The sequence below is a fragment of the Pantherophis guttatus genome, chromosome 1, assembly GCF_059756535.1.
Source record: "Pantherophis guttatus breed Tessera chromosome 1, ASM5975653v1, whole genome shotgun sequence".
NCBI classification, from domain to species: domain Eukaryota; kingdom Metazoa; phylum Chordata; class Lepidosauria; order Squamata; family Colubridae; genus Pantherophis; species Pantherophis guttatus.
The window spans coordinates 318371506-318397333 of NC_142063.1; the positions used below are offsets into that span (position 1 = coordinate 318371506).

Consider the following 25828-nt stretch of genomic DNA (forward strand, 5'->3'; position numbering starts at 1 on the left):
AGTCTGCGCATGCGCAAAGCCTTCTGCGCAGAGGCTTAAAATGTTACAAAAAAGTGACATCATAATGTCCACATGGGTGGGCGGAGCCTCCTGCAGCCGCTGCTACTGGTTCGCCCGAGCCAGATAGAACCAGCTGAATTTCATCACTGGATGGCTGGGTGGACTGTACATCAACATTTGAACTACTGTAAGTCCATGTACTTGCCATATGCTAAATATATAAATAAATGGCAATATGCACACATAAACCAAAAGACATTCAAAAACTATTGTTTGACAATATTTTTGAATAGCGCCCATTTACTGCCTAATTTGAAACCATACATTTCACAAGGTAAAAAAGAATATTTCCTTCGTGCACAATTGTAATTCTGAAGATGAGGATTTTGAAAAATCACTGACAAATTCTGACTATATGGAATGTTCCAATGGGACCAGCCTTATTTAAATGTATGAATTTAACATTTAAATAACATCTTGTATCTGTAGCGATTCTCAGTCATTCAGGTCATGGTTGTCTCAAAGGTGCTTTTTTTTCTGGAGGAAACTGGATTTTTAGTTTTTTTTCCTTTGAAGACTTTTAGCTGTGCAATTTGGGATGAACAGCACTCGAACAATTTGGGAGTATGAATAGATTTCCAGAAAAAATGCAGACTACAGGAACCATTAGCACTACTGTCGATCAGAAAGGTCGGCGGTTCGGCAGTTCGAATCCCTAGTACAGGTGTCCTGCGTGAGCAGGGGGTTGGACTAGATGACCTCCAAAGTTCCTTCCAACTCTGTTACTGTTACTGTTACTGTTGCTCAGGTGACCCTGAGGATGCAAATAAACATCTAAGTGGCCTCAACTACTCTCTAAAAGGATGCAAATGATCAGCTGTCTGCAAGGACTATAAACCCTTCCATTCCCCACCATCCAGTCAGAAGTGAAGAAGCTTCTTGGACAAGAAGCGAAATGTCTTCAAAAGAAAAAACAAGAAAGTCCAGTTGCCTCCTGAAAAAAAAAAAGCACCTTTGGTCTTGTATCTTCCTTGATTTGCTTTGTATTGTTTGCTTCTGGTGCAGTTTTGCTTTCACTTATTAGGTTTTAAAAAGTTGGACAACTGCAAAAAAAGGGGGGGGGAGGAACATTTGCAGCAGAAAGCAATTGAGCTTGGTTTACATTATCTGCAAGGCTGGACATTCCTAAAAGAAACAATTTCCAACCAGTAACCAAGTAATACAGTAATACAGAAAACCACTTGTTTGCAAACAAGCAAAAATAGAGCTGGGCGTGTAGTGCTAAGGATCTATGGATATATAAAACAGAAGTATAAACAGTTGGAATCTCTGAGGGATATTGTATGTGGGACAATTCATTTATTTTCTGTATTGTATTTATTTGCTTGTTTTTATGGGTTGCTCAATTTCTAAACAACTCTGGACAGTTTACAATATATATAAAATATCTGTATGATAAATCACTTTTTTAAAAATCTAAAATTCAAATCAAAAGGCACATGTATTAACATTAAAAATTAATTTTTGAACCACATGTTTTTGTAAGATACACTTCTCTATATGTTGAATGTTATTCCCTACAATTGGAAATAAATTCATACATTGATCTAAAGTAGGCTATATGCAGGTAGTAGTCCTCAACTTACAGGAGTTCACTTAGTGACTGTTTGAAGTTACAACAGCACTGAAAATGTGAGTTACGACCATTCTTCATGCTTATGACCGTTTCAGCATCCCCATGGTTACATTTGGATGCTTGACAACTGACTCAGCTGACATTGATGACTGTTGCAGTGTCCTAGGATCATGTGATCCCCTTTTGGGACCTTCTTCCAAGCAAAGTCAATGGGGAAACCAGATTCACTTAACAACCATGTTACTAATTTAACAACTGCAGTGATTCACTTAACAAACATGGCAAGAAAGGTTGCAAAATGTAAAATGGGGCAAATTTCTTAACAAATTTCTCTTAACAAATTTCTCATTCAGCAACATAAATTTTGGACTCAATTGTGGTCGTAAATTGAGGACTACCTATATACATGATCTGAACTGGGCCTGTTTTACCCTACTTTGGAATGCTAGGAAAAGAGGACTAAAATGAGGCAGCACCTCTAGCAGATACAAAATGCATTCTTTAGTCACTGAATGACTCAGAAGCCCCAAATAGCTGGGATTAATAATTAGATCTCCAAGAAAAAGGATAACACCATGAAGCAAATTCAAAACCTTATCGAATACTTTTCATGTTAAGGATTTTTTAAACCTTCTCTTTGTTTTTTTCCTTTTAATAAAGTACCTGGGGGAGGGGGGGCTGATGTCAGAGAGAAACATCTGTATAAACTGAGCAGTACCTGAGAACAAGTCATGTCCAAGTTCATGAAGCCATTGCTCCAGCATCAAGGGATCATGTGAGATGGACCGAGTCCTCCATGGTCATTCAGCAAGATTTAGATCAGGGTGAGAAATTAGTTTTCCCAAAGGGCCATATGAGAAACTGGGACTGTTGTGGAGGATTGCTGCCGCATCCCACCCACCCACTGCCCCTCCCCCTCCCCCACCATCTCAGGCTGGACAGAGACAGCCAAAGGGTTAGAAATGACCCACTGATCCTAAAATGCTCAGATCTGATTTAGATTGTGGTGCTAATAGATACTGAAGCTGAACATTCTGGTTCATTATATATATATATAAAAATCTGAGGAAGATAATCTCAAATTTAATCTGACCTAACAATGCAGTCTTCAAGGAACAGACAGACCAAATTCTATCCCGAATGAAATTCTCATTATCATCGATAAATCTCTTAAAATGGAAATACTTCATAAAATTGCAAAATAGTATCAGTCCTATCTAAATAAAATTCCATTTAAATCTTCCCATAAAAACAAATCCCTAATCTTTCTTCTCTTCTCCTTAAATCCTTACTGAAGAAAAACCTATGATCTTATTTACAAGTAACACCTCTGCCTGGCTGCCCAGGGGCTCCTAGTGTTTCATTTAAATATGTATAAGTGAGGAAGAAAGGGAGGCTTTTCCATAGAAATTTCCCTATTCTTCTCAGCTTGCAAAAGCAAACACACCGTGTGTAACTTTTGCAAAGCTCAGCCTCATTTGCAGACCAACATAGTGCCCCCGTCACAACAAAAGACAATTTGCCAGTATAGATGTGATACAGGTCTCTGTGCTGGGTGTGAATGGAAAATTTGACCCACTAATTACATCACACAGCAGAGTACAAAGTCACATATATTGCCTGCTGTTTAGAGACAGACCAAGTAATAAGATGAGAAGGAATAAAACCTTCAAATGAAGTTCAATTCCTGGTGATTTTGTAGAAAACAGCTATGTAGTTTACTTGGTAGCAAAATAGAAATGATTTGTCTTCAGAGACTGTTTTTCATTTTCAAACTTAGCCTACAATTGTAGTATTCCTTGAAAATCTTCCGTTGAAAAACCAGATTGATTCTTCCTATTGCATTTGTTTCAGAACCCAAATCTCATCAGAGCTGAATTTCATTGTGCTAAACGCAGCTCTTAATTTCTACATCTAAGTCTCCAACACTATCAGCAACTTTGGGCAAGAATTGCTCAACACAAAGAACAGCATATTAGATCAAATCAAAGGCTTATCTAAACCAGCATCCTGTCCTGGGGATAACCAACCAGATGTTTCTTAAGTAGGAAATGAACTAATTATATCTCCCCACCACCCCCAATGTTTATGTTCCCCACTACCTAGTATTGTGCTGCTCTGATCTCTAAAAGACCAGCCACCTATAACACTGGCCTGACTAAAAGCTGAAATTGTAGTTTAGTGTCACTCAGACTACTGTAAAGTTCTCCAATCCACTATCTAAAAATTTAATTGAGAGAGAAGATTCAAAGAAAAGCTGGCCCAGACACACACACCCTTCATCCCAATTTACAGCATGTGTATTTTCAAAGGGTTCACCTTAAGAGGCCAACTGTGATTTCCATTTGGCACCTATCAACATTATCTTTTCTTGCCTCGGTAGGCATGCCAGATTTAAGCAACTTCAGTATGGTTTAATTCCTGACAATGTACGCTTCTTTATACTGGGTTTTACTAAGCTGCCAGATTGTTTCTGCCTTTATTTCAAAATTATGATTTTATATTGACCTATTCTGTAAATCATTCTAATTCCTGCTCCTACTGACAAATAAAATAAAAACATTTAGGAACATTAATTTAATTAAATGAATCAAATATTTTTTTAAAAAAATAAGATAAATGTAACAGAAGTTTAGTGCAATTGGTTTATTGATGTAAAAACAGACTTATGTAAAGATCAAAAGGGTCACAAGGAAAATGAGAGCTGGATTTTTCACTATTCCACCCTTTAGAATTATTGCCTCCAATCAATAATCATTTTGTCTCAATTTTAGGTTCTTAATTTTGTTCCATTTCTAGAGGAGGGCATGGAGAGAAAAAAAAAATCCCTCAGCTAAATTGATTTGGACATATATAAAACTAACACTCAAAGGATGGCTCAACTGAACTCACATCAAATGCCAGTGTGGTCTAGTGGTCAGAATAACTGGCCAATTTCGGGAAACTAAGATTCAACTTTTCACCTTCTGATGAAAAACTTTGGTTAAACCTGAACCACCCTTAGCCATTTCTGTTTCAATCTAACCAACCCTTTAGGGTTATTGTAATGTTTTTAACAAGCAGGAAGGCAGTTAATTATCTTGTCTCCTGACCTTAAAAGAGGAGCAGAAGAAAAGCAAACTAATAGGAAAGCTGACTGCATCATCACAAGAAAGTATTTCTAGAAGCCTATCCCATTCTGCTGGCCGCAGGTTGGAAAAGGATTATGGGACTCAAAGTCCAATATATCTGAAAGGCTGGGAAATACTACCTTATATAGGATGGTAACTTAATCAAACCAATGATGTTAAAATCCTAACTTCCTTTTTCTTTCTCCTCACTTCCTTCTCTCCTTCTCTATGAATGGGAGCAGAAACATTACTAAATACTTGAACCACGGAAGAGAGGAAGAGGGGGAGGAGGGAGGGGAGAGAAGGAAGGAGGGAGGAAGAAAGAGAGAGAGAGAGAGAGAGGTGAAAAGGCATGGTGATTGGTTCATTTTTTGGCCTTAGTGATAATAAATTGCAAGTCTATAAAGTGAAAGTCCAGGAGGATTTCAGTGTTTTATGCAATAACCGTACTGCACTAGTAAAGCAAAAGTGTTAAAAATGCTACTCATATTAATTAAATACGACAAAGATAAAGTATGCTACAAATTTGCTATGTAGTGTTATGAGGTTTTCAAACTTGCTTAGGCTATGGATCCTGTTAATTAAAAAATAAAATTCCTGAAATTCTGATCAAGGGGCAAACCTCTAGTGATAGAAAATGGGCAATAAAATGAAATTTATTTATTAATCGAATTAATCAAAAATCAAATTTATCAATCAAACTTGTGCTCATTCTAATCAAGGTATGCATATTTATACACTGAAGTTATCTGAATCGTACAGATTCACCCCAAAACTTCCATTTCATCTTTTTCAGGGGAGTGGGGCAAGGAGGCAGAGCCGGGACAGGTTGACTTTGCAGAAGGCAGGATACGCATTCACCCGAAGACGGCCATAGCTGTATGGCTAAGGCATTTTCCAAGGGGAAAATTGTGGCAATCATTTTCACCCTGCCACTGCCTATCTTTCAGGCTCATCCAGAGTGATGTCACATCCTGAGCCACTAAAACTGTGAGAGTGAAGCTTTTGAATGTCAGATGACAAGTCCCACTATACCTTGACCATCCTTGGCTGCATCTGAGTGAACTATCCTTTTCTCCCTTACTCTTTCATGGAACGCTAGGATTCTGCAGAACATAGTTTGAAAACCCTGTTGTAATTTGTGTATACTTCCTGGTCCTTGTAGACCGTGGGCTAATTTAAACTTCACTAATTTACATTTACTCCCTCTGTTCTAGAATTGTGTTTAATCAGCAAGCGAATCTTGATAAGTCTGAACTGAAACCACAGTAAAATAACTCAACTCATAACTAAAGAATGTTGGAATTAGATTACAACAAGATTTCACAGGTATCATGTGTATGTGTGTGTGTGAAATCTATATATATATATTGAATTTTGTTTTCTTTTCTTTTCGTAGGTCTTTATGTATATTTCTCTTTAGCCAGGTTCTTCCTACGTAAACCAAGATTTTTATGCAGCTCTAGTTCAGTGAAATCCCAAGACTAAGTCTCCCAATGGGCAGCAGGCAGCTTGCTGGCTGCTGGAAAAAAAAAGCCTAGAAACTAGTGGATTGGGATTTCACTGAACTAGGGCTGCATAAAAATCTTGGTTTACGTAGGAAGAACCTGGCTAAAAAGAAATACATATTGAATTATATATATATATATATAAATATTTTATATTTTATATATATATATATATATATATATATATATATATATATATATATATATATATATATATATATATATATATATATATATATATATATATATATATATATATATAATGTTCTTGCAAAATACTAGGAGGTACACGCCCTTACAAAATACTAAGCACATCATACCAAGTAATGGATTGCTTAAAATCCTCATTTTATTTTTTCCAGAGAACCTATACCTGTGGCCTGCTTCTTCTAAGAAGCTTCTTATACACACCCTATTCAGTTTTTCAAACATCAATAGAATGAACTTCTACAGAAAAACATACCATTGTGTATCGACATTATATATGGTCAAAAGACAGGTAAAGAAACATACAGAACATGGCTGACTGGGAGATTAGAATGGCAGCGCTTCCAACAGTCCATAGGTTACCAATTTATCACTGAATGTGTAAGTATAATAATTTCAAATTTATTTTTTTAAAGGATTCCTTGGCAAATATACATGAAGCACTTTAACTCCTTTACAGCTGAACAGGCAGGAATAATTTTGCTCACAAGAGACAGTAGTACCCTTCTGCATATCTTCCAAAGCATGGTTTCTCAGCCTTGATTAGCTGAGGCATTCTGGGATTTGAAGTCTATACCTCTTAAAGTTGCCAAGGTTGAGAAACTCTGTCCCAAAGGATATGCCTTTCTCAAAACAACCTGCAACATTTGTAGAGCTAACAAAGTATATTGTACAGGTTAGTACTTTGAGCCTTAATTGTTTAATCCATATGAACTAAAGCTTTTAAGTTACGATTTTTATGCAATACACTTTTAATAGTAGATTAAAAATTGCTTAATGTTGCAAAGACCTCAAAGGTTAGCCAACGCCCTCCTTCTGCATCAAATGATACGAAGTAATAAATATAGCCATGACTCTTTTGTTGCTTGTACCCTAAACTAAGCATATAGTAGGTCTTTTTCAGTTCAGAATTATAGGATGGAGGAAGATCATGGGGACAACAAGGCATAACCAGAAACAATTCCCAATGTATTCATAAGGACTTCCTCCCAGACCCAGTGGAACAGGACTGCAATTGTGATGGAATGAAGCTAATAGGAAGCAGTTCACCAATGCAGAAAATTATAAATAGAGTTAAAAACAAGAACTACGTGGAATTGGAAGTTACAGAATTTCCCTGACTTTAATTTCAGGTGCACTTTTTAAAATGCACCTGAGATCACCATACTGTTGATTCTTGGCTTCCGTTAAAAGACCCATTTAATATTTATGTTATTGGGACCAATATTACTGGCTTCTAAAGCTGATGAAGAAGAAATTGTAAATACTATCTCCCTGAGTTCTTTGGTTTATGATAGCTGCTAAATGAATTCCCATTCAAGGAAGTACGAGAATTGTCACATGACATTTCTGGAAAAAGGATCCTCAAAAGACTACCTCACTGACAAAATGCGAAAAATGCATTTTGTTGATAATCCATGTATGCTAAATTGCTAAATTCACTGATGAGCTGCCTAGTATTTCTTATCTTTTAAAATTTTATCAATGTCATGCAAACCATCCCAGATTGAAAATAATACGACCTTTCTCGGTGTGATAAAGTTTAGAAGATTCATTCTTACCTATGTTGGTGTGCCTTGAAGCTCCTGGAGTACTCCGATTCTGAAGGTTGTGGAGCATGGGGCTATCAAAGGGAGATGAAGTCCAGCTGGTACCCAATTCTGGGGTCATATAACTTGCTGGATATGGACTGGAATAGGAGCCACTGAAACTCCGAGCATACTGGTCCCTGCTGTTGGCCGAGATACTAAGAGAGCTGCTATAAGCAGATGCTTCTCTGGAAGTAGTTGCTGGGATGGGGGTGCTGGTAGCAAAGGAGAACCTTGGGGATACTGATGGATGAGAAGATCCAGGGTTGTAAGCAACACTCTCAGCTCCAGGCTGAGTCCAAATGGAGTGGCTGGAGACTGGGCTGCCTTGCTGGGATGAACCACTTCCTTGGAGGTAAGGCAGGCTGGGGATCATGGTAGTGACCCTTGTGGTGGGTATGTAGACAGGAGAAGCAGCAGCTGTGGTGTGCATAAAACTGCTGGTCCCTTCATATGCTGGTGGGCCATGGTTGGCTGCCATTGCTAAACTCTGGTACATGTCTGAAGGTGCAGACTGGGCCTTGATTTGCAACCCAACCACACAGACAAGTTATCTCCAGAGATCCAAGTCTGAAGGCAAGTATGAAGTCACCTTCCTCCACAAAGGGCAAGATGGACCGTGCAGTTCCAACTCAGATCCAGCGAAGATGGTTTCCAATCCAGGAAAAATCCCTAACAGAACTGCCTAGATTCCACTTTAGATCTTTCCTGTCTAACCTGAGCCATCAGGACTGGCAGAATCTTCAGATCTTCAGTTCACACCTACAACAGAGGCAAAATTAAAATGAGATTGTATACGGAATGAAAAAGAGAAAAAGAAAGCAGAAAGGCCTCCCCATTAAAAGTCTTTTAAGTAAGGTTGGGGAAGAGGTTAGAGATAGATACATGTAGTCCTCAATTTACGACCACAATTGAGCCCAAACTTTCAGTTGTTAAGTGAGACATTTGTTAAGTGACTTTACAACCTTCCTTGCCCCGGTTTTTAAATGAGTCACTGCAATTGTCAAGTTAGTGACAAGGTTGTTACGTGAATCTGCCTTCCCCATTGACTCTGCTTGTTAGAAGGTCACAAAAGGTGATCATATGACCCTGGGGTGCTGCAATCGTCATAAATATGAGTCAGTTGCCAAGCTGCAACAGTCGTAAGTCACTTTTTTCAGTGCTGTTGTAACTCTGAACAGTCACTAAATGAACTGTTGTAAGCTGAGGACTACCTGTACTCCTTAACTAAATGCTTCTTCTGAAATCAATCCTTTTCCTTCAGATAACTTACTCCTTTTGTTTAAGTTAAACCCAAGGCTATTATTTGATCAAATCACATTAAGGAGATTCAAAATCTGGATTTGAATGAGGAAATGTGAAGTGGAATTTTGAAGGAGCTGAGATCCTAGGAACTACACATTAATCATGCAGTTAATCAGCTCCAATCCTTATTAGCTTCTAAACTAAGGTCAATTTTTCTGCCTGCTAAGCAGAGAGGAAGGGAAAATCGAAAGACAGGAGTGATAGTAAAATCTTATTCATGCAGGAAAATGAAAAATGTTGGGCATAAGGATGAGTAATGGTGAAGTCAGTTGTATACTACTGTTGGGTTTTTCCCCCATTTGGTGCCTTCCAGATATGTTGGACTACAACTCCCAGAAATCCTAGGTTACGTGAATAAATAAACCTCAGAAGAAGTTCAATGTTTTCTGGAAGTTAGAATAATGGAAATAAATTCTACAAATGATTGATCAGTAGCGCTTTCTTCTTCAAAAAATATTTTTAGTTCCAAATTTGAAAATATCTCAGAGATTCAAAATACAGGAATTTACACCATAAATATAGGTTCCAGTGGTCTAAGACTGTGACCATGATCTGGATTACTGCAAAACCATATTCAGGAATAATTTACAGGATTAATTATTGCATGAAAATGCTTGCAACATATACACACAGCAGCATTAATTTTCACACACACACATATCAATGTAAGTTCCCACCAAATGAATTCATAAACAGCTAAAAATATCAGAATAGGAAAAAATGTTTGTGCCTGCAAAAACCAAAGGAAATGCAGCCTTTCAACACAGCCTTTTCCCATTTGAAACTTGCTAGATGTATTGGACTTCAACTAAAAAAAATATTCAGTTAATAATATTCCTATCTAGAGAGCAGCAGGTTGGGGAAGGCTGTTCTGACTCTGTTGATTCAGGAACAAAGTGAGCTTATTCATTTCCAGATGAGAACAAGACTTGCCCTTCCAGTTGTCTTGATAAATTATTAGAAAACTTTTATGTCTCAATGTAAATTGAGGCTGGCCCAGGTTAACAAAACGCAAAAATGTTTTGCTAATTATACATTCAGTTGCACATCCCCCAAATTTTAGCATTTAGCATTTGGGCAAGAACACTCCTGACATACAATCTATATGACCATGATGGTTGACTATGCTGTTGCCTAGCACTTAATGGTCTGTGGCTACTTTAAGTAAATGATGAAGAACAGAAAGAATTGAGTGTTGTTTACAAGCATCAGTTAACTTTGCATGTAAAGATACATTGCAAAGATACACACACATACGCCCCCACCCCATTGTCACCAAGTGGAATTTTCTAAATAAGACAAAAAATGGCAACACTTCACTTCCATCAGAGCTGCCATTACAGGGATATTAAAAATCTGTCCCTAATCTTAGTGAGTACACAACTATTAGATCTCAGGTCTATTCTTAACTTAAATCCTACACACACACACCAAATTTATGCCCTCTGGAGATACTGAAGTGCAATTCTCATCATCCTGATCTATCCTGGCCACTCAGCCATAAAAGTCTATTTGTGATCTGTTTTCTAATCACTCTTGTGTGTGACGGTTTTATATAAAAGAATGGTTAAAATAGCCATAGCCAGTTTAATCATTTAAAAATACTACTTTAAAGCAAATCAGTTGTTGCTTATGGACTGCATTCACACAATATACAGGGTAACAAAACAAAATGTATGCACTCACATACATACTATGCGAAAGCAAATATTTGCATAACATAATTGCCTGTTTTATATAACCATGCTAAAACAACAGCTGAGTTCTGACAACACAACTGCATCATAAAATGCTTAATCCTGCTTTAGTATAGTCTTGAGCGAATCCACATATAATATGGTTTTGAGATCAAACCCGAGAGAGAAAAAATGCAAGAGAAAACTCAAATGTACATTGAGCAGTATGTCTACCTGGTGACCTATAAATCAAATGTGTACAGGCAGACTTTGGCCATTCTGTGCCAAAGAGTCTCAGAAATTTCTCTTCTGTTCCTTACTTCCTTTTTACAAGACAAACTCATGGCTTTACAAAAGGACCTATGATCAAGAAACTGACTGAGCTGTGCATACATTGCGGATTTGGACAAAATTCCTACTCACCCAACAACAGAAGCTAGAGTGAGTGAGATTCAGGGTCTACCAGCCTCCTTACATGCACCAATGCACGTTCCAGCTAAACTACTAAAACCTCTGCTTCTGGAGACCCCAGGTTGCATCACGTTCAATCGGTGCCTATTGTCATCCTTCTCCAGATCTTTCCTTTCCCCATCGTCTTCTAGACCCCAGCAGATCCAGATCAGTTTAAGCAACCTGGGCTGGCAAGACTAGAAGGTGAAGCAAAGAGCAGAGATTAAAGTTAAGAAGAGGCTGGGAAACCTCTTTCACCATTGCATTTGTGTGCAGGAAGGGGTGCTCTCCATCAAGGATTGCAGAGGAGATCTAGGATTACATGGCTCTACAAAGAATTGTCCAAGAATTGTTTTCCGTTCATAGAGCCATCCTGTGCTGGCCTCGTCTGAGGGTGATCCTGCTGCATTTAATGAGTCTTACACTTCGGGAAGTAGGCCTAGGCCTTCAGGACTCACTAGTTTTTCCATGGAAAGGGATCTGTTTTGACGAACAGGCTTACTAACCTCTCACTTTTTCTCTTGGCTACGCACTAGGACATCAGCGCTTTTTCTAAAAGTGAAATGTGGATGGATGGAGTTGCCCACAGAACTTTATTCCAGTTGTGGATTTTTAAGTGTGAATTTGGATTGCCGCCTCCTCTCCCCCTCCCGTCTCTTTCCATCGCATCCCACTCTTCAATGCCTCAAGCGAAACCATATTCATCAGTCTCTGAGAGAGGGAGGGAGAGAGAGAGAGAGAGAGAGAGAAAGAAAGAAAAAGAAAGAAAGAAAGAAAGAAAGAAAGAAAGAAAGAAAGAAAGAAAGAAAGAAAGAAATAAATAAATTCAAAAAATGAAATTAAGGAAAGAAGTGCGAAAGAAAACTGTTGAAAGAAATCTCGGAAGAACTAGAAAAAGCTCGTGTCCCCTCCCCCGCAGTTTCTAATTTATTTCCAGTGAAATAAAAATCACTTAACCCAACTGCCTAAAAATCATTTTAATATCAATTACTAACATATTACTATCACTATATTTTTTTCAAAGTTATTTGAGAAAATATGTCTATTGTTATATTCAAGTGAAATCATTTGATAACAAGCAAGCAAATCTTAAATGGCATAGGGGATACATATAAAGCAATTGTTCAAGAGAAGTTGGAAAAACATATGAAAAATATTATCTATAAAACAAAATAGTTGTTTTTAGGCAGTATTTGCACTGCCTAAATACTTTCATACATTTCTACAAAATAGTCACATATGGGCACAATTCACTGACACAGTTTACCTACTTCCTACCTAATATGTATTAATTTTCCATCAAAATCAATGGACTTGAAAGTGATTTCTACTAGATAATGGAATTCAATTAATTCAAAATATAGATCTAAAGAATGCAAATATGAACCTTTAACACTAATTTCATTATCTCTTTGTTATAATAGGGAAAAAGAATTAATATCTTTAAAGTAAAATCGAAGTAGCATAAAGATACCAGAATTACACCAAAAGGCATTATTTCCACCCATCATTTTCTAGAAATATTTACATGAAGATGCGCAATCATTTTATTGATATACTTTCAAAGCAGATTTGAAGAGAAATAAGAGTGTGTTAATATTTGAAACTATTGCAAATAGAAATAACCAATTGTAATAAATAGTTGAAACAGATCCACTGTTTCTGTCTGGCCATTTTTACCTGCTCAGGTTAAAATAATATATTCCTTCCCTATACTGTTTTAAAATAATCACAACAGAAGAAAGGACGCGGTAGAATAATAAGAATAAGAATGCGGCATAGTACATTCACCCATTCTGAAAGGGGCAATATAAAAAAAAAACACTGGAGGCCTATATTTGTAATCTCTCCTCCTGTTTTTTAACGTTTCTAATCTTTTCTCAACTCCTTTTGAAAACCTGAATTCTGTTGTTTTTGAACCAAAGAATATACTACGGGCCTGCAGATTTTCTCTGAAAAAAACCCCCCGCCATTCTCTTAGGAAAAAAACAAACGGAGTGGGTTTCAGTAGATGAGTCCCCTTTTAATTGGGATAAACGGGAAAGAAAAGTAATTTTTATCCCCAAATACCTTGCAGGCTTGAAGTAATCAATGCCAGAAAAGGAACAAGAGTAATAACTCTACCCAAAGAAAGTTCGGCGCTCTTTCTTCTTGCCAATTTAGCGCAAACAGAAATCGAATTCAGATCGGTGAAATTTAAAAAAACCTCTTTGCCTTGCTTTGACTTCTGTGAACGCTGCTTCAAAAACAACCCACGCTGTTAATTAAAACAAAATGATTTCTACCCCTAAAATCCGGAATACACAATATAGGATTCCCGCCAGGAAGATTTACCAAAACTATCGGGAAAGTCATATTTCGTGCGTTATTAATTACAGTCTTGTTTTTCACGTTCGATAAATAAAGGGATGTTGAACGCTACGCTCAATCCTTTTTTTTTTTTTTCGCCTTCTAAAACTACATTCGTTACGGTTTCTTATGCTGGTAGAGAAAGGGTTTGTTTTCGAGATGTCTGTACCCAGAAACTGTACCCACCACCAATGAAGGAAGGAGCGATGCCAGAGGAACGAGAGAGAGAGAGAGGAAAACTCGGGCGAGCACATCTGCGTGGCTCGCTCCAAATCGGGGCTCCCTTCACTCCAGCGGAATGAAACAAGGAAAAAGAAGAAAACCCACTCGCGATCTGGGGGGAGGAAAAAAAAAAGTCGCCTTGGGACGTTTCTCCCGGGGAACGGTCGCTCGGACAAGAACTTCGGACAAACTTCGGAAAGAAAGAATAAAGCGAGGAAAAAAAAGGGGGCTGCCAAAGGCGCCTTGGAGTCCCGGGATTAGAAAGGAACCGAGAGAATCAACTTCAAGTTTTTTTTCCCCGCAGAGCCAAACCGACCGACCTGCTTTCAAAAACGCCTCCGCTCGCCGCTGCGCGATTTGCTGGCTCGGCCGTGAGCCCGATCGAAGCCTTGGAAAGGGGCGCCTGTCAGAAAGCAGGGAGCGGCGCAAGTTACGGTGGGAGGAATCGGCCGGTTGGTCTTGCGCGTCCGCCCGCCCGCCGCCACCTCTTAGGCCACACGGAGACGCCGGGAGCGAAAGCGGCCCCGCCCGTCCAGGCCGGGCCTCCTGGGTGCCCCGGGGCGAGGAGCCGAGTCCGCCTTTGCCTCCTTCCTCTGCAAAGCCTGCCTTGGACGGCCGGGGAGCGGGCACGATGAGGCGGGTGAGCTGCCTGGCCCGCCTCGCTCCCGGTGACGCCGCCGCCGCCGCCGCCGCCGCTCTGACTCTGGGCAGCCACGGATGGGGACGCTTTGCTTTCCCTCCCCGGCTTTTCTCTTTCTCTCACCCTCCCCACCCCCCACCCCGCTTGGTCCCTCTTTCCCTGCACTCTTCCTTTCTTGTCTCCACCCTGGTGACTGGCTTCTCCACACCACGTGGCGAGGGACGGGATGAGCTGGGGGCGTGGGGGTGGGGGAGGACGAGGGTATCTGTTGCACCATCAGCCGGCGCCAAGCTTCATTCCTGTGGGGGGGATATATATACATATGCACATATACATACACGCACACACGGATAGACGGACACAGCACGTCGAGGGAGAAAGAGAGAGAGAGAGAAAGAGAGAGAGAGAGGGAAAGAGAGAGAAAGAGAGAGAACATAGGTACGCAGGCTCGTGGGTCACCGGGGGCAGCTGTGAGCTCAGGGTGGGAGAAACCCACTTTCCACTTGTGCCCCCAAACAACATGAATAGGGCTTTAACTACTTCTCCCTCATCCTCCCTTCCTGGTTTGGTACCCTCCAGATGTGTTTCTCAACTGCCATCATCACTGCCACCGTATCCCCAGCCAGTGGTCTCGTAGTCCGTTTCATCTGGTAGCCCCCCCCCCTTTTTTTAGCTTTTTAAATTGTCAATGGGTTTTAGTTTGAATGTTTTAAATTTTGGGCCAAAGTCATGTAATTCTTTTAAAAATTTTAAATTTTGTATTGGTATGTGTTTTAGTTCTGGCTGAGTCCACTAGGAGAAGGGCGGTATACAAATTGAATAAAATAAAATAAATAAATAAATAGGCTCCATGTCAAGAGAGGGACGCAGCAGGAGCCCTTACAGAAAGAGAGGTCCTTCCCTTAATTATCCTGTGCATACCTTTTATTGCTTCCACGTCAGGGAGTGCAGTTCCCTATCTTTAGCAGTGAGTTCTGCCGCTATGTAGATTTCCCTCTGGAATCCCTTTCTGATTCATTTTACTGGAGGAGGATAAAAGAACAACAACAAAAACAACAACCCTCCACCCCATGCAGGAACGTCCACTACTAAAAGACTGACAGCTGCAGGCTCTACAAAACGGGACTGCACTTAGGGGCAATTCAAATCACCGTGTAGGTTTTGGTCAGGTGATTTACTGTTGCGGAGAAGAAACTCACCCCATGTGATCAAATGATCAAGTGGGTAGAAGTGCATGGGAGCGAGAACTCGCATTTTGGACGTATAGAACTGCCGGATTTAAAGGAAGGAAGGAAGGAAAGGAAATTTGGGTGAAGTGTTCTGAGAACAGGAGTTTCGTAATGGCACCAGTTTAACGAGGCAATGGTCAATTCTCCCTTGCTGGAGTTTTGACATTGGCAGGACCGCAGCTTTTGGAAATGCTGCATTAAAGAGGAGGAGTGAGATTGGATGACATAACATACAGGGCTCCCTTTAAGTTAGTGACTTTTCTTCTATATATGCCTCAGGCTTTACTTTAAAGCTCTGAAGGCACCTTATCCACAACTTTCTTCTCATTTAATTTCTTCTGCAACCCTATGAGGCTGGTCCTGGACTTCCTTTGTACAGCCTCTTCAATCTCCAACTGCCTAAACCAGCTTCCCACTATTCTGAGGTCGGAAACATTTAAAAACCAGTGCATATGGTGTAAAATAGGGTTAATGGATACACACATTCAACAAAACAAAAATTCCCTTCTCCTCCCCTCCCAAAAAAACTTAGGAAAATGAGAAAATCATGATCCAGCCAAGAGTGTGATATGCTCCCATCCACTTTGTAGTATTGCTTTGGTGGCTGCAGTTCCTACCTTCCCCCAAAATAATATTCACTGCCAAGAGAAATGATTACCTCGCCTTAGCTGAGAATCAACTAGTGAGCTTCAAGGCTAGGTGGGAGGATTTTTAACAGATTTAACAGATTAACAGAGTTGGAAGGGACCTTATAGGTCATCTAATCCAACCCCTCCTCAAGCAGGAGACCCTACACCATTTCTGACAAATGGCAGTCCAATCTATTCTTGAAAGTCTCAAGTGATGAAGCTCCCACAACTTCCGAAGGCAACTTCTGTTCCATTGGTTGATTGTTCTCACTGTCAGAAAGTTCCTCCTCATTTCTAGATTGAATCACTCCTTGGTCAATTTCCATCCATTATTCCTTGTCTGGCCTTCGGGTGCCTTGGAAAAGAGCTTTACCTGCTCCTCTCTGTGGCAGCCCCTCAAGTATTGGAAGATGGCTATCATTTCTCCCCTGGTCCTTCTCTTCACTAGACTAGCCATGCCCAGTTCATGTAACTGTTCTTCATATGTTTTAGTCTCCACTCCCCTAATCATCCTGGTTGCTCTCCTCTGCACTTTTTCTAGAGTCTCAACAACTTTTTTATAGTGTGGTGATCAAAACTGGATGCAGTACTCTAGGTGTGGTCTTACTAGGGCTTTATAGAGTATTAGTATTAGTACCTCACTTGATCTTGATTGTATCCCTCTGTTAATGCAATTTAGGATTGTGTTGGCTTTTTTTTAGCTGCTGCTGCACACTGCTAGCTCATATTTAGCTGATTGTCCACTAAGACTCCAAGATCCCTCTCACAGTTAACTGCTATTAAGCCTGTTTTCCCCCAGTTTATATGTGTGCTTTTGGTTTTTCTTACCTAAGTGTAAGACTTTACTTTTCTCTACATTGAATTTTATTTTGTTAGATAGGGCCAAGTGTTCAAGTCTGTCAAGATCCATCTGGATCTTGAGCCTATCTTCTAGGGTGTTAGCTATTCCTGCCAGCTTAGTATCATCTGCAAATTTGGTGAGTTTCCCTTCTATTCCCTCATCCAAGTTGTTTATGAAGATATTGAAGAGTACTGGGTCTAAGACGGAACCTTGTGGCACCCCACTGCTTACTTCGCTCCATGTAGACTCAGACCCATTAAGGACTACTCGTTGAGTAGGGTTTGTCAGCCAGTTGCGAATCCATCTGGTGGTGAAGCTATCTATCCCACTTTTTTTTAGCTTACGAAGAAGTAGGTTGTTGTCAACTTTGTTGAATGCCTTGCTGAAGTTAAAAACAAATCATGCCAAACCAATCTTATTTCAGGTAGGTATATTATGTATTTCGCTGGTTGACTAATTTAGTCACTATGTTGAAGAATGAAATAAGATTGGTTTGGCATGATTTGTTTTTAACAAACAAATTTGAAGATGCACCTTCTCAACTGCAGTCAACATTCTGAATTCTGCTTCATGCAGTTTAGCCCCCTTTGGTAACTGCTTTCCTTATGTCAGAAAATATGAAAACATTCTTTCCCCTCATCCCCCCCCACCCCCATCTCTGCTTTCTCTCCATTTGCATTCCCCCATTTGTGAATGGGAAGGTGAATTTAAGAAGGAAGGAAACTCTTGGAAACTCTGGTGGCTGGGATTCACTCACTAATTGCATTCATACAATGTGCCACACTGGGCTGAAATGGAATGGGCATATTCTGAGAAATGAACTAGGCTAATTTCATTACAAAATCGTAAATACATAGTATGTAAACTGTGGCATGTATGTGGCATACAATATGTGGGCATATTTGATTAATTTGGATTTACAGGATATTACACTGTGAGAATTCAATCACTAAGTTACATGACTGAGAGAGATTGAACATAGAACTCCCAAAGTCAGCTCAATTTAGTTTCTCTATGCTGCAATGCTACCTACACTTGAAGAACAGACCTTGATCCCTCTTCCTTGAGTCAATCAGGTAAGTCTGGTTGGTATGGTTTATCTCTGCTTCTGGATGGAGGCCACCTCTAGAAGGGCAGCTTGGTTAGAGAGCTTCTAATTCTTCTCCAACCTGTTGCCTTCCATTTTTAATTATGATTCCCATCAGCCCAGCTATCATGACCAAGGATCAAGGATAATGGAAAATATACTATAGTCCAAAACATCTGATGAACATCAAATTGGAACCTCACTTTATTCATTAACATGAATAGCATAAAGATAGAGATTTTAATTGGGAGATAACGAGGAGGAATTACATCTGCTTCGATAAAGAGAAAGCTGCAAGCAGTGAGTCAATTTTTATTTTTATTTTTTTGCTTTAATTTATATGCCACCCTTCTCTGGAGACTCAGGGGGCTTACAATGCGTTAAGCAATAGCCTTCATACTTTTGTATATTTATACAAAGTCAGTTTATTGCCCCCACAATCTGGGTCCTCATTTCACCTACCTTTGAAAGGATGGAAGGCTGAGTCAACCTTGAGCCTGGTGAGATTTGAACTTGCAGTAATGGCAAGCAGCAGATGTTAATAACAGTGTTTTATTCCACTGTACTACAGGCTCTTCCAGTACAAATTTAACTTGTACTGACTCACAATAAATGTTATACATTGCATGTTAGGTAAACACCATTTTTTAAAACTAACCAAACGTAGTATTCTGTATGAGAACTGGTAGTGTTTTTGTTTCTTTTGTTTCACACTGTTCTGTGAACATAACCTGGTTCCTCATTGATTGTCCTGCAAAATGTAAATGCTCAAAATTTATTTAATAAATTAATCAGCCAACTGAAGCATGTTATGCAAACTCTGTTTATTAAACAGAATTACTATAAAATTTGGATCCAAGCTATAAACAATTTCTGGAACTCACTGCCACAAACCAGGAGGTAACAGGCAAAATGTGAAGGTGAGATTTAGATGATATTCAGAAATGAGTTGATGTGTTAGACTATTCTGAGCCAAAAGATGTCTTTAAAATGTTGGGAAATTGTCAAAAGCTTCTCAAAAAATGGCTGCCATGAGCAGGTTTGCCTATTGACTGTGGAGTGCCAGCTGCAAGAAAGCCAATTTCAAGGATGCAAAAGTCCCATATCTGTATCAAAGACAACTCCAAAATAATCTGATGAGATACATTCCCAGGCAGACACAACATTAAAAATCACCAGGTAAAAGATACCCATCCTTGCAGGCAAAACAGACCCTTATCACTAACTGGCCTTCTGGTATCACCTTTTTCTTTTTCTCTGGATAGTTGGACACGCTCCTGTCTGACTTACTGAGTGGCATCCACCTACTATTGTTTTGAATGCCTCCAGGGTTCATATGAGCCCAATGAAATTCTCAGATAAATAAGGCACTGGTGCCTATTTCTTTGTTTAGCTTTAGCAACATGCCAGATGGTCAGTTTGGGGCAAGGAAGAAGAAGATTTAAAAATGTGAAGGAGAAAAAAATAAGGTAATAATAAATATTAGGGGGACAATAAACCTAGTGGCTATAATAGGTACCACCTGACCAGAATAGAATAGAATAGATTAACTAAACCATGACTTACTGAAGCTGACTTTGTGGGTTAGCACAATGAACTAAATCACAAATTAGCCTAGACTGTATGCAAACCCAACCAGAGAGGGGAGTGGTAGCAGAGAAAAGGAGAACTTGAGAAAGAAATGACAATAGGCCTGGGAGAAAGAGAGAGGGAGAGAGAAGGAAAGGGGAGGGGTAGTCTCATTAATTCATTGTCATGGTGTCATTGGATACCATGACACTTCTAGTAGCAGATTATTTTCAAGGGCTAGAATATGTAGCCTTTGAACAGCATGAACATTTTGGTCCAAAAAGTAGGTGTGGGCAGAAGAAAAACTAACTTGAATATAATTTAATTAGTTACACTTAATTCTAAAAATAGGTGTGCTTCCTCTGTACAACTAAGTTGAGTATTCCATATGCATTTATTAATGTTTTATATCTGCCACATTAATTAATGACATTTCTGGAGTTGCCTTGAGAGTCCCAACCAAATTTGGAGCCACTTGTGGCTTTGTTTGACATTCTTCTCAAGAGGATGCAAGCTGTGGATTTCCAAAAAAAGTTTATTTCTGTGGTATGGAAAAAATAAAGACATATATGACAATGTATTTGTATTACTTCATTCCATGCAGGTAGTTGTATACAATGATTTTTTTTTCTTTTAAATTAGGTTATGGAATATGTCTGGTCAGAAAGAACATTAAGGAGATGTGATCATCAATGATGGAATCCAGGATGGAACACAATCTCTCTGTGTACTGTAGATCACTCAGTGCTTCTAAAGATCTTTATTTCATTGCTTTTGTTAGGGGAAAAATGCATCATTAGAATAGACTAGCTTTCTGACACTTGATGTCATTGGTCATGCTGGTTGAAGGAGATGGAATTTGTAGTCCAACATTGCTCAAGAAATCTACTTGAGGAATTCTGAAATAGCCACATCTTTCAACTTTTGAAGCTCATCTAATTGTTTCCTTGCAGGTCTTCCATTTTATTGTTTTGTCTCAATTACAACTCCACCAAATGTGAAAACTATTTTCCCTAAGGTGTGGACTTATAAATATGGACCCCCATTAATCATAAAGCTGTACTTCATCTTTTCAAGTTGGCCCTGGTTTAGCAAGGGAGAGGAATCAACTGGCAATTAGCAGTTTTGCAATGAGCAGCATGGGCTGCTGTAAGAAAACAAGTAATAGTTAATTGGTCAAAATGGTTTCTGAGCATCTAGTCTGAACACTTGAGATGGCCTGCTAAGGTTCCTCTCTTCAAACACAGTACATCAGATTTGGGTCAGGCATCAGCCTTCCTAAAAGTGCCCCCCACCCAGCCTGAAGATACATTACGCAAAGTATTTAACATATTGTTTTCTATTGTGCCTTTGGTCCTAGTTGATCCATTGTGTGTCTTCCATCAAGATATGCATATCTCTGTCTTGTTTTCTTTAATTTGTTCTTTGCCTTTTTTTTCTTCTTTGTTGTACACAGCCCAGAGTCTCAGTCTACTAGGACATTCTACAAATGCAGTAAATGGATAAATACATTAAAACAAAATGGCCATTTTGTGTGACAGAAATGCTTGGAAAGATCTCCAAATCCATATCTGAAATAATTTACATGCACTCATGCAGAAGAATGCAGAATCTCCACATTTTTTCCACTGACAATGCTTACTTATTGTTCCAATAGGCCTTCAAACTGGTAAGCAAACCTATTTCTACCAACCACACACACACATTTGATATGTGTCGATGGTTCATTGACTAGGGCTTCTAGGAGGGTAAGAACTGGGCTGTAAAATTCCAAATGGCCAATAGATGATTGCATAGAGATTTTTTTGACCTCTTTGCTGCCATCTAAGGTTATCTGGATTTTTGCAACCCAGATCCGATAGCCCTAACAGTTCCCTACCTAGGAGCATTTCATTTGCAACATTAATCTCATCTCCCAATTTAACATAACCAAACGACTAATTATGTTTTGTGATTAGGGTTATATGTAAAAGCAAAGGTTTTCAGTAAAAAACTAGACCACCGGACTTGGAATGTATCATGCTTAGGGGAGGGGGGTTAGCTTTTGCTTTCAATTTTCTGTTCAGTGGCCCACACCAACATGTTTGGGGTTTTTTTTGTGGTTGTAGAGATTGGCATTATTACTCTTTTTCTTTCCTTTTAAAATTATCTTTATGAAGCACAAGACATGCAAAACTGGTGCCCTATCACCAGAAGTGTGCATGCAACTAATCAGGCACACATCAAAGTTGTGCAAGGGATGATAAATGAAATTAAATAAACAAGTTATACAAACACCGAACAAATGGAGAGGGAACTACCAAAGACCCTTTGTATTGGGGCGCCATTTGGTCTAGGGCTGGCCTTGGCCATGATGATTGGTTTAAACATAAAGTCTGCTTAGTCAATGAGTACATCAGAGTCAGTATCCAGTCATGCTAGTCATGAATTTAATGAATTTGGAACTTCCAAGCAAGAGAGAATCCAGAGGGACTGGATTCTCTCCAGGCAGAATGAGGCAGATGAGCCTTATGAGAAACAGACTTTCCAACCAAAATACTCAGGCTGAAGATACATCAGAACCAAGTACTCGTGTAGCAACAATGTCCCAGGACTATGTCTTTGTTCCACGTGTTTTGTTATTTCCACATCCCTCAAAATTCCTGTTTCCTCTTTATTCCTAATTTATTTTGCCAGGACTTTTAGAGCAATTTGGTTTTTAATTCATGAAATCCAAATGCTATGGTAATCCATCCCAAAAGGCAGCTTGGAACAATCAATCATATTCGTGAGCTAGCCTATTAAAACCCCTCCCATGATCCTCCATGGCATTCTCCCTCCCTTCTGTTGACTCTGAGGTCCAAGGGTCAGCTAGCAATCCACACCTTCCTGCTCAGTTTGCCCTGGATTGCCTTGCTTTGGGGATTCCACTCAACTGGCTGATGTTGGTTTCTAATTTTAAAAACATTAACAACATATTTTATGGGACTTCTCTGTATATTACCCTGTTTTCCCCAAAATAAGACATCCCCTGATAATAAGCCCAATTGGACTTTTGAGTGCATGGCAATAAGGCCAAGCGCTTATTTCAGGGTTCAAAAAAATATAAGACATGGTCTTATTTTTGGAAAAACACGGTAGATCTCCAGAATCCTCACAATTTCTGAATATTTTGTTTTAGAAATGTTTTAACCATTCTTCAATAGCCTTGCTTGGAACTGAGCGTGTGAAGAGATGTCATTGTAGCAGGAAGTTTTGACATTAAGAAAACTAACATCATGGCATCCGGCCCGCTCAATTTCTGGCAAATAGATGGGGAAGAAATGGAGGTAGATTTTATTTTCCTGGGCTCCAAGACCACCGCAGATGGGGACTGAGCCAAGAAATTAAAAGACGCTTGCTCCTGGGAGGAAAGCTATGGCAAATTTAGACAGCATTCTAAAAAGCAGAGACCTCACCCTGCCAACAAAAGTGTGTATAGTCAAGGCTATGGTTTTCCCAATTGCAATGTATGGCTGTGAAAGTTGGACCATAAGAAAGGCTGAGCACCAAAGAATTGAGGCCTTTGAACTATGGTGCTGGAGAAGACTCCAGCGAGTTCCTTGGACTGCAAGGTGATCAAATCGGTCAGTCCTAGAGGAGATCAACTCTGACTGCTTTTTAGAAGGCCAGATCCTGAAGATGAAACTCAAATACTTTGGCCACCTAATGAGAAGGAAGGACTCACTGGAGAAGAGCCTAATGCTGGGAAAGATTGAGGGCAAAGGAAGAATGGGACGACAGAGAATGAGGTGGCTGGACGGAGTCACTGAAGCAGTCGGCGTGAGCTTAAATGGACTCCAGGTAGAGGACAGGAAGGCCTGGAGGAACGCTGTCTATGGGGTTGTGATGGGACTTCACAACCAACAACAATAAAGGCAGTAAGAGAACACTATCACTATATTAAAAATTATAATAGCCCATCACCATGTAGCCTTTAACGCTGATAATAGGCAAGCAACCCAGATCTTGGGTCCCCAAGAACTACGGTATATTCTAATGTTCTATAACTGGTTCCATTTCAGTTGACAAAATGATCTACAGAAGCAAGTGTGGGAAACTAAAATAATAAACAATGAACCATGTAGCCCTGATATACATTTCCACAATAACATGCCCTACAGAGTTCAGTAGAATTTTATTAGGAGAGATGTGTAAAATGGCAGCTTAAACCCAAATTGCTTTTTAAAAAAAACATGTATACGGAGGGAGAGGTTCAAAATATGTAGTTACAATTGATAACAGAGCTTAATTCAACATCCTATAAAACTATCTGCAATCATGTGGGCATAAACCATCAATTGAAAACTTTAGCAGAGGACCATTTTTCCTTTCTTTCTCTAAAGTCTAATTAATTGGGTCTATGATGCAAAGGACTTTTTCTGCAGCACTGTCCACATCCTGGAATTCCCTCCCTTGACTTCTTCCATCTCCTTGCCTGATCAAATGATGGCCATTTTTAAAAAAATCTCTGGTGGTGATGGTGGTTCATCAGTAAATATTGTCTATTTACTGCCTTGAGATGTGTTTATTTAATAGCAATAGCAATAGCAATAGCAATAGCACTTAGACTTATTTACCACTTCATAGTGCTTTACAGTCCTCTCTAAATGGTTTACAGAGTCAGCATATTGCCCCCAATGATCTGAGTCCTCATTTTACCCACCTCTGAAGGATGGAAGGCTGAGTCAACCTTGAGCTGGTGAGATTCAATCTGCCAAATTGCAGGCAGCCAGCAGTCAGCAGAAGTAGCCTGCAGTACTGCATTCTAACCACTGTGCCATTGTGGCTCTAACATTGCTTTAGTATATTTTTTGTCCCTTTTATCATTATATTTCATTTTGCATATTTAATTTATGAGTCTTGGGGGCATTTTTTGTGCAAAAGGCAACATTAAAAGTAACTGTCATTTTTAAGCATAGCTGCTTGAAGAACATGTTTCACCTAATGAAAAACAGGGATGATCATTGGGCTCTCTTGAGTATTTTGTTAAAAGGCTGAAGAACTGAGAATGTTGCTTCCTCACTCAAATGGACAGCTTCTTTCCATAATAGAAAGGTGTCCATCTCTTTGGATTCTCATATGTAGAAAATATAAATTCTTGTCCCAGATTTTAAAAGGATGCAGTTTGTTTGTGATGAGAACTAGAAAAATTGGTTTAATAACATCGACTGGGCATAGTAATTTTCATTTATTTTACTTTATCTCATTATTACATTTATATCCTGGCTGAAAGTAAAGTGCAGACTCACAGCCTCAACACTGTTGATTTAGATTCCCTATTAAAAAAATAATAGTGAAGATGGCTCATATTCTTGCAATAAATTAGTTCATTTAAAGAAAGCCTTTGGGATTAACACATTAGAATCTGTAGAGCAAGCGTAAAAGTAAGATAAAGTGACATTTCAGCTACTTTAATCAAAATAGAAAGGAGCAACATTTTAGTGGCAGAGATGCAAAGTGGGATGGACTATGGTGCACACGTGAGCTTTGAATGACCTACTCCTGCATTAAAACTTACAAGGAAGAAAAAAGTAACATCTATCACGACTGTTTCAAGATAATAATGCCTGACCCAAAGTCACCCAATGGATTTCTTGGCAATCCTATACCAACATTCTGCACAGTCCCGAATTTCCTTTTTTCTTTAGCCCAGAATCTACCATGGATGGATGGATGGCCAGACAGACAGACAGACAGACAGACAATTACAAGTACCATTTCATTTTCTGAAAAAGTTATAATCTGTGGAAGGAATTATGC

The 25828-nt window shown here is 39.3% G+C and overlaps 1 protein-coding gene and 2 long non-coding RNA genes across 4 annotated transcripts in view; 2 read left to right on the forward strand and 1 right to left on the reverse strand.

The window, feature by feature from the left end:
* GATA4 (GATA binding protein 4) overlaps positions 1–25828 on the reverse strand; it is a 74969-nt gene that overhangs the window by 39936 nt on the left and 9205 nt on the right. Inside the window, exons 1-2 of one of the 2 annotated variants that reach the window (XM_034421327.3) lie at positions 14373–14537; positions 8024–8812 (exon numbers count right to left, since the gene is read on the reverse strand). In XM_034421327.3, the coding sequence (XP_034277218.2) occupies positions 8024–8549 (526 nt within the window). In that variant the 5' untranslated portion in view covers positions 8550–8812; positions 14373–14537. Of the gene's footprint in view, positions 1–8023; positions 8813–14372; positions 14538–25828 lie in introns of those variants that run through there. The other variant, XM_060693082.2, reaches the window with a different exon arrangement.
* Positions 126–12442, forward strand: LOC117667725 (uncharacterized). Its single transcript, XR_004592113.3, has 3 exons — positions 126–187; positions 6617–6842; positions 12018–12442. It is a non-coding gene; the product is annotated as an uncharacterized LOC117667725 (long non-coding RNA).
* LOC148116955 (uncharacterized) lies at positions 19281–21103 on the forward strand. The gene is made up of 2 exons (XR_015731592.1): positions 19281–19398; positions 20690–21103. It is a non-coding gene; the product is annotated as an uncharacterized LOC148116955 (long non-coding RNA).